We start from the raw sequence: 15,343 nt of genomic DNA, 5'->3' as shown, positions 1-15,343 counted from the left end.
GAGCCCAGCGCAAAACGCTTACCATGTGAAGACCCCTTAAGAGCCCCTCCTGAAAAAGCCCAGTCTGCTCTGATTGGTTAGTGTTTTAGGGTCTATTTTGACATTTTCACTGTATTTTATGTCGCACCTCGACCTGCTTTATGATCCAAAAAAGCCCTGGAAATCTCACTTTTTACAGTATGGGACCTTTAAGTTAATTGGATGAGAGTATACTGTATATGAATATGGGCCCTTAATGGTCACTTTGGTGATTGGCTTTGAACTGACTTCTGGTATTATTCTCTACAAGCCAGATCAGTTTTTTGATGAAGGCTAAATGGACCCTCATCAGTGCTATTAGTTTGTTGTTGATCACGATAACATTTTCTAGACCTCATCAAGTGGACCTCCTTAATTAAGGTCACAGGGATGCTCTTGATGAATGTCCTTGGTGCCCACGAGGGTCTGTGGGCAGCACTCAGATGAACTAATGGTTTTAAATTACGATGCAGCCATTTGTTTGCACATAATGCATTAACATTTTGCAGAGAATGCCGATGCTTACGCTGAATGACTGATGTAGGAGTTTCTGTTTCACCACTCCAAGAGCTTGCGGGAACATGCTCTTCGCTCATCCCCCTATGGAACTGCTTCTTCAGCTGTTTGGCCAAACGTTGCCACCTGGTGAAAAGCAGCAATCACAAACTATTTCAGAACTATGGTTATTTTATCAGTATGGAAATTCTTATGTTTTTAGCTTTTTAGGCCACACAGAGATCACACTCTCTTACCGTTCCTGAGCATCATTGAAGTTATTCAGCCTGTTTGCCTCCATCCTCTTCTCCTCCATCCATCTTTGCACAAGTTCTTCTTTCTCTCTCCAAGCCTGCGCCAACGCCTCATTTAGTCCTTTCTGCTCCACTCGCAGGGCTGCCAACTCCTTGGACTGACACTCTACTGTGGACTCAAATTCTGAAAGGGTCGCCTTCAGGGTGTTACTCCCTTTAGCCAGAGTAAGAGCCTCTTGACGATAGTGGGACACACTGAAAGAGCCAAGTAATGAAATGGTGATTTACTGTGTTTTTGATCACTCTGTGGTCCTGTTACTTCAAATGTTTTAGATATTGGACTGTAGACCACAAATTAATTGGCTGATAGTGAAGCACACCGAGTGTCTTGAACTGGATTTATGCTTCTTTGTCAAAGTGTCATATCCAGTAAGTAGCACTGTGAGTGTGTCACTTTATCAAGTCATGTTTCTTTATTATATGCCCAATATAATAACTCTTTTATTCACTTTGTAACTTACACGGGAAGGTTTTCTTTGAAAATAATTAGATCACAAAATAAAGATGTAGCCGTTCTTCAACTTGCACCCATTATATCGAACAGGAGGATGCACAGTAGGAACTGTCCGCAAATTATAAGTTGGGGAGGGAGAATGAATGTTATCGAAAACGGCAATACTTTCCGCATATTTCACAACAGTAAATTTCATTGGTACAAAAAAATGCTTTGATGCTTTGAGAAAATAGCTGCTATATAATAAATCTCCCAACAACTTCCATACAGTGTCGTAATGTGACCCAACAACAACCAACAGGCCTACCAGCACCTAGTGCTCATGTGTCTCTTTATTGTGTTCGGTTTTGTTAAGAGAAAGCAGGGAGTACTGTAATAGGTAAAACTTGTAATTACCGTGACTGCCAGTACTGCAGTTCAGCCTCTTTCAGATACAGGACGGAGGTCAGGTCGGTGACCGTCTGAGATAGCTGTGGAGACCAAGAACTGCTGCTTATATAGTGCAATGATTGCTGAAACATCCATGCAGGCAGAGACTAATGTTATGGTGTTTATCGTTTCACATCATTGAACCCACTTTTTCTTCCAGGTGCTCACTCTCTCTCAGTTGGAGTTGAAGGAGTCTGGTGTTTTTCCCAACTTCAAGTCCACCTCTTTCAAAACTGAAAATGAAAACCAGAAAAAGGCCTAAAGATTTGAAATCAATCAATCAATCAACCAATCAATCAGGGTTTGGGCATCCATAACACCAGGAAGGCCAAATTTGAGTGTAGTGAAATTCTACATTTCTGACCTCTTAGACTGAACATCATCCAAAATTTGTTTGCGAATTTCAAAACGTTCCTCCAGCTGAGACACTTAAAGAAAACAGACACATCTCCTCAGGCTATGGCCGTGAGAACGACATCATTGCAAAGGCTGAGAGGGAAGACAATGATCTTACAGCTTGTGAAGACGCCAGCGTATGGCAGTTTCTCCGTGAGGTCTCTGCGCTGCAGTCGAGCGCGCACGTGATTCTTCCAGCTCTCCATTGTAATACAAACGAATTTTGTCTCACGATGCTCACAATTGTCCTGCAGCGGCGGGTTTGATACGTCCCTTCGCTGTCACTTGATATAGGTCGAAGACGAAATTCTAGTAAAAACGCAGCGGTCAGCACAGGAGTGAACTGCCTGACTCAAAAGTTTCACAGCTCCTCCTTGTTCAGTCGGTCAGCTGCTTCACATCCCCCTACATAGGTTAAATAACATCTGACCTGCCCCCTGCCTATATAATATAAAGATGAGTGAATAATATAATATAATATAATATGATATAATAGTTTATGTTGTGGAAAGTAGGCCTTACTCAAGTAGCTTACTCAAATACAGCAATTAAGAACAATTTTAAGGTGCACTTTACTTGAACTTTGCTACTTTCTACTTAAGCTTTTCTCACTTTCAGGGGAAAGTATTTTATACTTCTACTCCACAACATTTATTTAAAAGCTGTAGCTAGTGATACAAATTTTGTAGCTTAAGGTTTTATATAATCTCAATACATTTTATGATTTTTAGCATATGTATACTAAACAAACAAAACACTTTCTAAGGGCACTGCCACCTAAGTAGTTTTACTTTTTATTCTTTGTATTATTTACTGTTAATATTGACCAAGAGAACATGTTTTAAGTAAAAGCTGAATGTTTTACTTGTTAAAGAGTATTTCTACATTAAAATATGGCGATTCTACCCAAATAAAAGATACACCGCTAAATACAATATAATATAATCTCAAATAGTATAATATAATCATATAGTAGTATATCATAGACTACAATATTATATAATAAAACACCATGACAGAGGACACTCATTTAAATAAATTAGGCTTTGAAATCAAAGATGTAGGTAGGCTAGGTAACCTACCTAACAATTAAAAAATAACATTTCATCAAGTCCCTGGACAACAGAGCAGAAATGTGACAATACAACTTTTAATTTACATTATTCGACACACACTTTGAATATTCATACATACAGCAGAGCAGAATGTGCTCAACTTTTCTAGAAGTAGGCTCTGAAAGTACTTCCGGTTCATACATTTTCCTCAGAAATCCCAGTAATTGGAATATTTTTCGTAATATAAGACAATATTATACCACAACAAATTTTGTTTTTTTTCTTGTGAAAATTGGAAATAAGAAATAAGATACATTTTGGAGTTTCTTCTTCTTTTTGTTTCTTTTCTTTTTTTTTTTTCTTTTTTTTTTACCGTGAAACCGGAAGCTGTCATCGCTCGCCTGAACGTGTCCTCTGACAACAACAGACAGGTGATGGAAAGAGAAGAAGAGGCTGCAGGCTTATTTAACTTGTTAAGCAATGGCTAAACATTACTAACTTGTCAGAAAACAGTAACGACCTCTCATTTGAGTTTCGCCTGGCTTTAATTTAACACCGTTGTTGTGTAGCTACGCTTACCGTTTACAGCTTCATGCGTTAGCGTTGCTCTTTCGAGGAGCTAGCCTGTCAAGCTAAGCAAACTAGAGACAGCTTTTATTGACGTATGTTGCTCGCGATCCGGCTAATGCAAAGACTGTCATGAGTTGTCCAAGCCATGGATAGGTTGTGTACTTAAAAGAAATCGCCAGCGGTTGTTGGGTTGAACGGTCGTGTGTGTGTCCAGTATGAGCGCATCAGCTAGGGACAATGAGGCTGGAACCCCTATGGATAATACAAAGGAAGACAACAGTGGTTCTACCTGCACAGGAGACAACAGCAAACATGTAAGTAACTACATTAGAAATGTTTATATAGAACAGGGGTCTTCGACGTCTTTTAGACCAAGGACCCCTTAGCTGACAGAGAGACGAAGCAGGGACCTCCTACTACAACTATTGTATTAAACTGAGTTGCACATTAATTTGGGTTTCACAGCTATGGTGGCACTAGGCCTATCTAAACACAGCTTTTTATGCTGCATACAAAATTAATAAATCATTATTAATATATTCATGTATTTATGCATCATATATCAATGTTAAACATGCTTATAAGGCACATTGAATCCGTAAGCTCAATTGTATCTGTGAATGGCTACTTTAGTGGCTACTTTGCCTATAAGGCAGTAAGACTATCATCAAAGTTGTGTAAATGTATTTATTTATTATTTTTCCCACAAATTCATCTTTGCATTCATGTTAATGTATATTTTCAGAAATATTAAAGAAAAAAATGAATGAATTCGGAGAGATTAGCAAACCCAATTATGAAAAAAAAAAATCCTACCCCAACCGCATATTAACCTATACAATGTTGTGCTTACCCTGAAGGACTCCGCAGTATGCACAGGCAGTGAAATAAAGAGTTGTGCCGTGGTCAAGTACTGTGCCGCTCCCCCTCCCACCAGCTATGCCCTGCTGCAGGAGAAGACAGACCTGAAGCTGCCTCCTGCCAACTGGCTGAGAGAAAACCCCCAGCTGGGCAGTGCTGGTACCACTGTATTAGGGTCCAGCAGCAAGAGCAAGCCTTTTTCCAGGTATAACATCACAAGAAATATTTTGTTCTATTGTGAAAACTGTGCTGGTCTCTGTGGGTGAGTACACTGTCCCTTTCTCCAGTAAGCCACCTTTCCTTACCCATAGTGGTGGAACAAGTCATGCAATTGTAAAACATTCCCTCACAGTATTGATGGCACCTTGTAAGAAATCTATTACCAAGATATAATCTGCAAGAAAGTGTTAATCAATTGTGATTAATTGTGATTGAGTCTACAAGACCTCACATTACACACTGAGTGGGGAATTTGCCAGGCTACAGACCCTTTGTACCAACACTCTGTATTTAAAACATACTGTAATGGTAAACACATTCTGGTCTGCACATTCATTGTTCAGTGGGATCTATGAAGGCTTTTATTGTACTAACCTAGCTCAAACTAATGCAGTCTAATACAACAGCCCTGCAATAAATATGATATATGTCATGTTTAGTTTTGGTTAAAACTGTTTTAAATAGGAGTATTATTTCAACCATATGGTGATTTCTGTTGAATTGAATGCGAGTGCATTGAGTTATGCTGAAACACACTTATGGGTGGGGATAAAGAACAGTATATGTGATGATAGTTTGAGATGTCTTGCTGAGAGAAGAGAAGATACAACTCCAAGTTTGTATCAGAGCCAAAAAAGCACAATTCTTAATGCTCTGCTTAACTGCAGAAACCCTGCTGGGCAGATGGCCTCTGTTGTTGGTCTGAATGGACTCATGAGGACTGATTAGTACTTACTGGTTAGTAAGAGCACTGGTATCAGTGTAATGGACTTCTGTAATGAATTTTGCCATTTTTCCACTGATGGTACAAAACTATATTTGCCTGGGTCCAGACCTTTGAATCGCCCACTCCACCGAAATGAAAACTGAGTTGACAATTCTGTCTAATACGAAATAGACAACACAAACAAGAAGTAGTGAATAACTTCACAAACACCCTGTAGTGACTAAATTCCTTTTCTTTTGTAGTTTTGGGATGGCTTATGAATTCATTGATTGCATTGGAGATGATGTCGACGTGGTATCAGACTCAGAGGTTTGTAGAGCTGTTGCAAAACTACAATTTCTTTCTTTATTTCTGAAACATGCACGCACACCTGATGCTAACATTGGTTTTTGTCACATTCAGAACATCAAGAAGCTTTTGAAAATTCCCTACAGCAAGTCCCATGTCAGTATGGCTGTACACCGTGTGGGGAGGACATTGCTTTTGGATGAGCTGGACATTCAAGAGCTCTTCATGCGATCCTCTCAGGTACAACAGGGACTCATTGCAGACTTTTTGAAGTCAAGGTTACTCTTTATGATAGTATCTTTGAAGTGTGTGGTTTTAATGGTTTTATTCTCCCTGCTATGTGTGTTGAAGACAGGAGATTGGACGTGGTTAAAAGAGTTTTACCAGCGGCTAATAGATCAGAAATGGCAGAGGAAAAAGAAGAGTAAAGAGCACTGGTATCAGAAAGCAATCCTGTCAAAGTTCCTTTACTACAGGTATAAAATAGTACATTTTATCATGGGAGTTAGGTTACACTTCATTTTAAGTTGTGTTTTTCCAAGTCTGTCCTGATAACAACTGCTGTGTTTCCACCAGTATAAATGGTGACGGGGCTGCAGAGCCTGTACCAGACAACCCGGATGAAGGGGAGGAGGAGAATGAGGCAGAGGAGTTCAGTTCTTCATGGCCCACAGCCTTCACCAGCACAGCGTCTGATACAGAAGAATCAGATGCTCCCAAGCAGGTACAGTCTCTCAGCAGTTGGACAGTAATTTAGTAACCAATGGGGCAGTGGTGCTTAAGAAATTATGTGCATTTCTGCTTGGATCAATCATGTGTGTTGTAGCCATTCAGACTTTATTTTGTGAGATTAAATGTCTAAGAAATACGTTTTTTTTTTTAAAAGTGGATTGGCTCTTGTGTGACTGCTAAGGGTATGTGTGTGAGGGTTTTGGTTTGTATTGATTAATTTGCAGGAAAGTGTTTCTATGGACAGCAAGTTTGCCCTTGGCCAGGTGACGTCTGTACCCAAAGAGCAAAACCTCCCTATGCTCTTCAACGAAGGGGAGAACAGTCAGGTAATACAACCTCTTACCCTTCCTTTATTATATAATGCTATAGTTGGTAGCTTATGTCTAATGTCTGTATACACTTTGATGTCACTTGTTCGACAGGGTTTAAGAAACGACTTTGTGAGAAACATCATGTGGACATTTGAGGATATCCACATGTTGGTTGGGTCCAACATGCCTATTTTCGGAGGTGGCCGCTATCCTGCCGTCAGTCTGAGACTCAGGTTGGAATTGTAAAATCGCTCCCATTAAGCATCTGAAATTAAAACTCATTTACAGAGAAAATGATAATGTAATCATGTCATTTTTTGTATTTCCCTTCCGTTGCCTTCTGTTGTTTTTTTTTTGTTAGATCGCTGTGTCAACAAGATAATGCAAATGAATCTATACACATAATGGCACAGTTTTTAATTTAGTTTATCTGACCTCAGAAGGTGAACCAGAAATGTAATTTTTGATGCTGCAAATCAGAATTACTTATTGGTTCCACTACATTATTCTAGCTTAATGTAACATTTAACCTTTAACTTTCTTACTGTCTGTTTCAGGGACAACAATAAACCAATCAACATCCTGACAGGTATTGACTACTGGCTTGACAATCTGATGTGTAATGTCCCAGAGCTTGTCATGTGCTTTCACGTCAATGGCATTGTTCAGGTAAATTACTGTTGCTATGTATTATTAGTATCATCCTTTTGCTGATTGTTCACAGAAGAACATAAGCTATATTTTCTATAGTACTTAAAAATCTAATTTCAGCTTGTTGGTTATAAATGTCGTCGTTGTTTTGCCTGTATTGTTTTTGCTGCAGAAATATGAGATGATAAAAACAGAGGAAATCCCTCATCTTGAGAACTCGACTTTCTCCACGAGGGTGGTGAAAGACATCGCCCAAAATATCCTCTCCTTCCTCAAGTCCAACTGCACCAAAGAGGGCCACACCTACTGGCTTTTCAAAGGTGGGAAATAAGTGAACAGGAAGTCTTTTTATTAAGTCTGTACCAGACTCCGCATTTTTCCGTTTTGATGTTTACTAATGTCAATTTTTGAATCCACAGCTAGTGGGAGTGACATTGTGAAGCTTTATGATCTCACTACTCTTTGTGAGGAAGCGGAAGCGGAAGAGGAGAAATGTCAGAATCCCTTCACTCTTCCTGTGGCTGTGTTGCTGTACAGGTAAGTCTCAGGAAAGCCTTGAGATAAGAGCCCCTTGCAGTTGTGGAAACTGGAAAAGTCAATAAGAACAATTGATGATTTGAAAAGTGACTTTCTATTTGAAAAGAGCTTTTGACATAACACGGAAAGTTTATTCAATATTTCATCTAAAACAGACATAACTAACAATGTGTGCAAAACTAAACAGTTCTTGTTTTTTTTTCCTGTTTTGTGGAGCAGAGTCGCCAGCAACTTGATGCTGAAGGCGAGGCAAAACAGAAAGCACTATGGCACAATCAGAACTCTGCTGTTAAACTGCGTCAAACTTCTCGATCAGGAGAGGCACCCCCAGGTAAGCTTGGATTTAACTAGAAGGTCCACCCTTATTTTAAAGTTTCAATTATATAGAAGTAGCACAGACTTGTAAAGGGATAAGATGATGTGCAACAAGTCCTGAACCGGACACAAACCCTGACATTGCATTTAAAGAATGAGCTGCCAGGGTAAATAATAGATGGGTAGAAAAGTCAAATGGAGAATCCTCATTTTAGTCAGCATATGTTCTGATTAGATAAGAGCATTATTTTGATTCTATATTTAGACAGCGGGGAAGTAAAAAAGTGAAACCGCTTCACTAAATCTGGGAATGCCATAGTTTAGATTTTGATTCAACCTGACTCCTGTCCTGATCCCCTCCATGTCCTTTCTGTTCAGATCATCGCCTCCGCCCACTACATGCTGTCAGAGCTTTTCCAGCTCGACGAGCCTCCAGAAGAAGATGAAGGGGAATCGCTGCGGGCCGGCGGCTCAGAAGACAGCTACAGCGACGAAGACAGGGAGGAGGAAGAGGAGCTGACGGAGGACAGCGACGAGAACAGCTCCTACAGCTCTTGCTCTATTCCACAGGATGATAGTAAAGCTGTGGCTGTGATCCGCTCTGTTGGGGAGCTGTCGGTCCCGGAGAAATACAAATCCACTCACCAGATCAGGGTGAGTGCCTCTACACAAACCTGAGGGAACAGTGTGGAATATACAGATAAATATGTTGTACGTAAACACCAGAGCATAATCCTTCTTCTTTGATCCCTGCAGCCAAGCGGTGCTTTCCCAGTTTCTCAAGACAAGGAGGAGAGATGCAGACACGTCCTTAGCTACGTGCTAAAGGCCAGTCTCTGCATGATATTTATGTTTTAGTGCACATGCAATGCTAATAGTGTGAAGTATCCCAAGAAATGTATCATCTACTGTGTTCATAATCATTGTAATACACAATACAGGGGCTGAATGCGGTGGATGGGACCATCCAGAAGGAGAGTGATCTCCCAGCTGCAGACCCTAACACACCAATTCCTCTTAAATATGAGGACAGAAGTACAATCGGAGCCTGCAGTGCTGAACAAGGCATCTCTCTTTTTCTTGAAAAAGGTGAGTCCAAATTTCAAATATATAATGCCGCTTAATTACAGGAAATAGGTAAGCATTATGGCATACACCGTGAGTCAAACCCTTTAGTTGCAATCGCTTTTCTTCACACTGTTCACACACTGTTGCTAGATGACTACCACAACATTGTGTCTTTCTCCGGCTCTTCCAACATGTGTGTCACCAGCGAGGCAGTTACAGGCAAACCAGAAGCACCCAACACGCTCAGGGATGATCCCTGGCTCGTGGCAGCACCGCATGAAGCTACAGCTCTTCCTCAAAGCCACCAAGGCCTACTATGTCCTGTCTGATGCAGCCACCAACTTGCTGAAGTATGGGCGAGCCCTGCGCTACATCAAGCTATCTCTACAGTGTTATGGTAAGTTTATTTACTAATAAAACATTTGGTAATGTCGTTATGATAGTGATTGCTTTTCAGTATTTTCATGTTTTTGGTATATAAGAAGGTTGCTGTAGATTTGTAGTTGTGTAATTGCTACCGTCCTTAATTTTGATAGTATTGTTTACAGTATGTAGTTATTAAGTTAAAGTTAAGTAAATAATAATTGAGTAATTTAATGGAAAAAACTTAAGGTCTTCTAACATCTGATTGAGTCTGAAACTTCCATTAAACATTTACTTTTGAACATTTAAGTATGCTATTAAATTTAATCTTGACACTAATTACAGTTACTTCAATATTTTATAAAGGCAGAATAATTATTCAAAATATATTCCTCTCTTCTCTTCTCTTTGTCTATTGTTTCCTCCAGATTCCTATTGTTCAGTGAGTGGTACATTGCACCCGCATGTGCTGCAGTTTCACAGCCAGTGCCTGTCTCTGTGTGGGGACATCCAGTTGATGTTGGCCCAGAATGCCAACAACAGAGCAGCTTACCAGGAGGAATACAACTACCAGACCAAAGAGGACCAGGAGATCCTGCACAGCCTGCACAGAGAGACCAGCTGCCAAGGTCAGTCACTAAAGAGACGCAATACTGAAAATCTTAAAGCATACAGTGGCCTCACAATCATCATTCATGACCACATTTCACTGCTTGCTTCGACCAAAAATGTCCTTTCTTGTCTCTTCAAGTTATTCTGTTAAATTATTAAATGTTCCGCTTATCAAGGCCTTCACTCTCTATCCACTAGCCTTCAGCATGGCAACAGACCTGGCCATGGACCCGGAGTACCAGCTGTTTGTTAGCAGTAAGTGCTATGAAGCAGCATATGAACTACTTGACTCTGAGGCTTTGAAAGATCAGGCCTCAGATCAGCTTGCTCAGGTGCTCAAAAGGCTGGGAAACATCCGCAACGAGATGGGGGTCTACTATATGAACCAGTCTGCAGCCATGCAAACTGAGAAAGAAGGTATGCTGGATTAATAGACAACAAATAGATAATAATGAAAATGGATAATAATAGGTGTGCAGAAAATGGTACAATGACAATTATTCCTTTAAAATTATAGATATAGCCTTCACATTTATTTATGTGATTTCCAGAATTCCCGAACTTGCAGTAATAAGGTTGAATTTCAGATACATTGCAATGTAAAGATAAATGTTTCTGTGTCTAACTTGCCTTCGCCCCCTCTCCTTATCCTTCTAGTGAAGAAGTCTGTGTCTGTAGTAGAGCAGGAGTTGTGGAAAAAGAGTTTTGCCTTCTTTGAAAAAGGCATGAAAGACTTTGAAGCCATTGGGGACAGCACCAACACATCCTTGCTGCTGTGTAATACTGGCAGGCTGATGAGAATCTGTGCGCAGGCCCACTGTGCCATGTCTGCTGACCAGAGCAGAGGGGAGTTCTCACCAGAAGAGGCCCTCTACTACAACAAGGTGCCATATCAAACCCTTTATGTCTTAAACTCTGCAAACACTGAAGCGATGGAAAATGATTTGTTCTTTTGCAAGGATCTCCATCTTCTTATATATCTCACTACATCTTAAACCGTCCCTTGCGTGCTCTTAATTTATACATTTTGTATCAATTTTATGCTCCAGGCCATAGACTACTACTTGCGGGCTATGAAGTCACTGGCAAGCAGAGAGAACCACCCAGCAGTTTGGGACAGTGTCAACTGGGAGCTGTCCACTTCCTATTTCACCCTGGCTACACTTCTGCAGGACTATGCTCCGCTGTCCAGGAAGGCCCAGGAGCAGGTTTGATTATTTCACAAATATTCTAATTTAAGTTAAAACTCAAACACACCATGATAATTTTGCTGATTAGCATATCTTCATGTGCTGTTTATATCCTCCCAAATTTCACTTCTTTCAAATGTCAAGATCATTGATTCCAAAAGGCGTGTTATATTATCATTTGTTTTACACCAGTAATGCCACACTACATGAGCGTATTTGTCTCTGCGCATGGCTACGTGGCCCTCCAGCAGGTACAATATGCAAAGAACTGTGTAAAAAAACAGTACAATCTGTTTAAAAATGATTAAAATGCATACCTCACTGTACCAGAGGGGGAAGCAGCACACCTTTCAAACCCTGCATTACAACTATATGACGCACAGTGAAGCTGGCAATAGTCACAAGCTACTGACGGAGTCTGTGCAAAAGGTAGAGTAAAAAGCCCTGCTGTGTCTGACCAACCAGTCCCCTCCCCATGTATTTTGGCTGTTAGACATGTGGTCAAACTTAAAATAGAAAATCATCCATCCTTGAGGTGTGTGTTTCCCCAGATTGAGCGGGAGGTGACTGAGGCAATGATGAAGTCCCTGAAATACTGCGACCTGCAGACTGAGTCGGCTCGTCAGCCGCTCTACCAGTACAGAGCTGCCACCATCCACCATCGCCTGGCTTCTATGTACCACAGCTGCTTCCGCAACCAGGTGGGAAAACAATGTACAATGATACAATAATAATGGAAAATCTTTAATCTGAATAATATGCTGTTTTTTGTACTTTAAATTTATGTCTTATCTCACCCTTTTTGTTTATGCGATGTTGTTTTCCTAAAAGGAAAAGAACTACACAGTGACTTGAATAGAATCACTGGTAATGCGATGTCTGTGTTTCATACTTTCAGCAGTATAATACAAACTGAAGGATGTCTGTGTTTCATCCTGACAGCAGTATAATGCACACTGAAGTATGTCTGTATTTCATACTGACAGCAGTATAATACCCACTGAAAGATTTCTGTGCTTCTGGCTCTAATTGTGCGACAGGTGGGGGATGAACACTTGAGGAAGCAGCATCGCAGTCTGGCAGAGCTTCACTACAGCAAGGCTGTCTGTTTATTCCTCAGCCTGAAAGATGCACCCTGTGAGCTCCTCCGCACGCTCCTGGAGAGGGTGGCCTTTGCTGAGTTCACCATGGCAGGTGCTTAACTGTTGTCAGTGGTGTTTGATTTTGTCAAGAGAATATATTAGCATACTTTGCCATTCACAGCCTCTTTCATATTGTGTTTTCACAGGTCAGAGCAGCAGTGCAGCTAAGCTGAAGAGTCTGACTGGAGCAGTAGAGATCATGACAGAAACTCGTCATGCTTTCCAGTTGATTCATAAAGAGCTGCTGGAGGAGCAGATAGAGGTATGTTTCAGAGTATCCGATTGAAATGTTCTTGCATGCTTATGCATCTTTGCAAAGCTTAGTTCTATTGCCCTTTCTGGAAAACACACTGAAACCTCCAACATCTTTTTCTTTCACTTCATGTGCTGCAGTTGGGTAAAGTAGACCCTGCTGAGACAGCAGAGTCTCCTGAAGTGGCCAGTGGTCCCACCTCAGGACTGAACCTACAGGAAGTGATGAAGTTAATTGGTGTGTTTGAACCAAGTTTCTCCTTCCTGCTGCTGCAGTTGATCAAACTAATGACGACGATGAAACGGAAACCAAGGTGAGCAAGAGTCTAAAACCCTTATGACACGTTTAGCTGTATGTATCTGATATCCTTTTTTTTATCCTGACCAACGTATTTGTGTTTATTACAGCAATAAGGATGAGGAGCTGTTGAAAACGTTTAAGAATGTGTACTCCAAGCTGCTGCGAGCTGAGAAAAACGCACCTCTCCTCAGCCGTGTAGCGCTTCACATAGAGCTCCTGCACCAGCTGTCCCCGCAAACAGGAAGTGACGACACGGGTACTCATTCATGATGATGCCATAGCAAGGAAGACACTCAAGACCTTAACTCGTCTTCCACTGTGGGGAGGACCTGACAACTGTCTTCTCAAAGATGTTGTGACAGAAAAGGATGATTTATAGACGTCATTATTAACAGGCACATGCTCAGGCAGTTTCAAAGCTAATTTCACCTCCAGCGCCTTTAAAACAAGTTCATCTTTTTCTAACATTTGCATTGCAGGTTTTTGATTGTACATTTTTGTGAAAAGAGTTGTAAATTCAGAAGATATTATTTAATTTTCTTATTGCTTAAGCAGTTATGGGTCACAAGTAAAGTTCCCATGTGTAGGATTTGTTGTTGACTGTACCAAACATCACCTGGATTGCCTAATTTTTCTACTGACAAAAACATATGGCATAAGAAACGTTTTAAAGATGGTATCACCACATACTGTATAACTTCTCCGCACAGGGGCTTAACAAGAGAGATATCATTTTGTACATGGTCACATATAATTGGTGTTTTTGATATTCAATAATACCACGATAATGCTGTGGATACGATAGATTGAAGTGTGATCGATGGCTGAAAGGTTGAAATAAAATCAATAGTGTTATTTGCTTTCCAAAACAAGTGTGTGCAATAGTTCGGCAACATTCAATGCAAACTCAGAGGCTAGTTTCTCCACACGGCTGTATGTATACATGTTTGTTTGCTGTTACAAGAGAATAAAGGTTTTTCAATTTTAAGTGCTGTATTTCTGTAGATGATTGTATGTTGCTCCTAAATCATCGAAAAATGCTAATGTGCTAATATGACACATTTGATTAACTTTTAGTTGTGACAATTATATCTTTGGGTAACAAATATACATTTAGGGCAGGATGATGTGATGGTGTATATCATGAAAACAACCTAAAAATGTCTATGGTATGTATTTTTACATATAGTTTCTATCAGGGTGTTGAAAAAACAGCAATATTTATGTCATTTGGATGACACATTATATCCGGATCCTTACATGTTAAGAATCAAATTACTAGAAAACATGCTATATCGTGTTTTTATCCTGTTAATATATCGCAATATGAAATTACCTTTAGCGGGATAGCTATATTAATTATGATCTAACATACTGGACTATTATTTCCCATTTAACCACCTACTAAATAATCTCAAAATATAGTGCGCAGCTGGTTTGCCTTCAAAGGAAGATTTCAAGTGGGTCAGGCGACACTGTACCCTGTGGGTTCTGGCATTGATCGTCGCTGCACCGGGAAGAGGGAACATTATGTTTTTCAATGCAGTGTCAGTGAACTGGGTCACCTCACCGTATCCGAACTGTATCCACACCAGATGGAGCTGCAGGTGGGCCCAAACTATCCCTGCCCCTCATTAATCAGACTGGCCCCTCAGTGCTGTGGGTGGCTGACTCTTAGACAGTGATTGAAGGTAAGATGTGAAAAGGAGCCACAGATTATGTCAACCTAAATTAAAAAACCTCACTTGAGAAGAATAAAATTAGACATTTACAGTAAATCAAAGCATGAGCTTATTATCCTTAACAATTCAGTAACCATTTTTTTGCTGTTGAACAGGAAGATTAAGTAAAAAATAAAAGAAATCAGGTCCTGAAAAATCCAGACAAGAACAGCGATTGTTGTTTTCATTTCATATATTAGTGCACTTTTGTAAAACTATTCAAAGATGAATACAGAACATGATATTGTGACAAAAATGAGTGGCACAGATTAAAGGAAATTACACAGAAAAAAAACTAATTACATGATCGGTTACACAACTA

The 15,343-nt window shown here is 40.2% G+C and overlaps 2 protein-coding genes across 2 annotated transcripts; one reads left to right on the top strand and one right to left on the bottom strand.

The window, feature by feature from the left end:
• Positions 1-766: 766 nt before the first annotated feature.
• Positions 767-2,319, bottom strand: LOC310954003 (autophagy-related protein 16; the record flags this gene model as incomplete). Its single annotated transcript, XM_083923277.1, has 5 exons — positions 2,225-2,319; positions 2,075-2,138; positions 1,859-1,943; positions 1,678-1,751; positions 767-1,022 (listed from the first exon to the last, which is right to left on the bottom strand). Exons 1-5 carry the CDS (start codon positions 2,310-2,312, stop codon positions 767-769), a joined length of 567 nt encoding a protein of 188 aa, XP_083779403.1. The 5' UTR covers positions 2,313-2,319.
• A 1,281-nt stretch (positions 2,320-3,600) lies between these two features.
• On the top strand, positions 3,601-14,199 carry edrf1 (erythroid differentiation regulatory factor 1). The gene is made up of 25 exons (XM_083922969.1): positions 3,601-4,045; positions 4,592-4,797; positions 5,781-5,847; positions 5,941-6,066; positions 6,178-6,302; positions 6,403-6,550; positions 6,783-6,884; positions 6,981-7,102; positions 7,427-7,538; positions 7,693-7,840; positions 7,940-8,057; positions 8,277-8,388; positions 8,751-9,026; positions 9,129-9,200; positions 9,314-9,461; positions 9,646-9,837; positions 10,232-10,432; positions 10,614-10,832; positions 11,073-11,299; positions 11,465-11,623; positions 12,157-12,306; positions 12,646-12,799; positions 12,894-13,009; positions 13,141-13,313; positions 13,408-14,199. Exons 1-25 carry the CDS (start codon positions 3,947-3,949, stop codon positions 13,568-13,570), a joined length of 3,735 nt encoding a protein of 1,244 aa, XP_083779095.1. The 5' UTR covers positions 3,601-3,946; the 3' UTR covers positions 13,571-14,199.
• The last annotated feature ends 1,144 nt before the right edge of the window (positions 14,200-15,343 follow it).

This window comes from Echiichthys vipera (assembly GCF_963691815.1).
Source record: "Echiichthys vipera genome assembly, chromosome: 11".
NCBI lineage: Eukaryota > Metazoa > Chordata > Actinopteri > Perciformes > Trachinidae > Echiichthys > Echiichthys vipera.
This window is presented reverse-complemented; position numbering and strand designations above follow the sequence as displayed.

Bases quoted from the DNA above. Each gene is read 5' to 3' on its own strand.
- edrf1 (XM_083922969.1), top strand. From the start codon at position 3,947: ATGAGCGCATCAGCTAGGGACAATGAGGCTGGAACCCCTATGGATAAT. The intron at 4,798-5,780 runs GTATAACATCAC...TTTCTTTTGTAG, and splicing joins AAGAGCAAGCCTTTTTCCAG to TTTTGGGATGGCTTATGAAT. The intron at 10,433-10,613 runs GTCAGTCACTAA...TCTATCCACTAG, and splicing joins CAGAGAGACCAGCTGCCAAG to CCTTCAGCATGGCAACAGAC.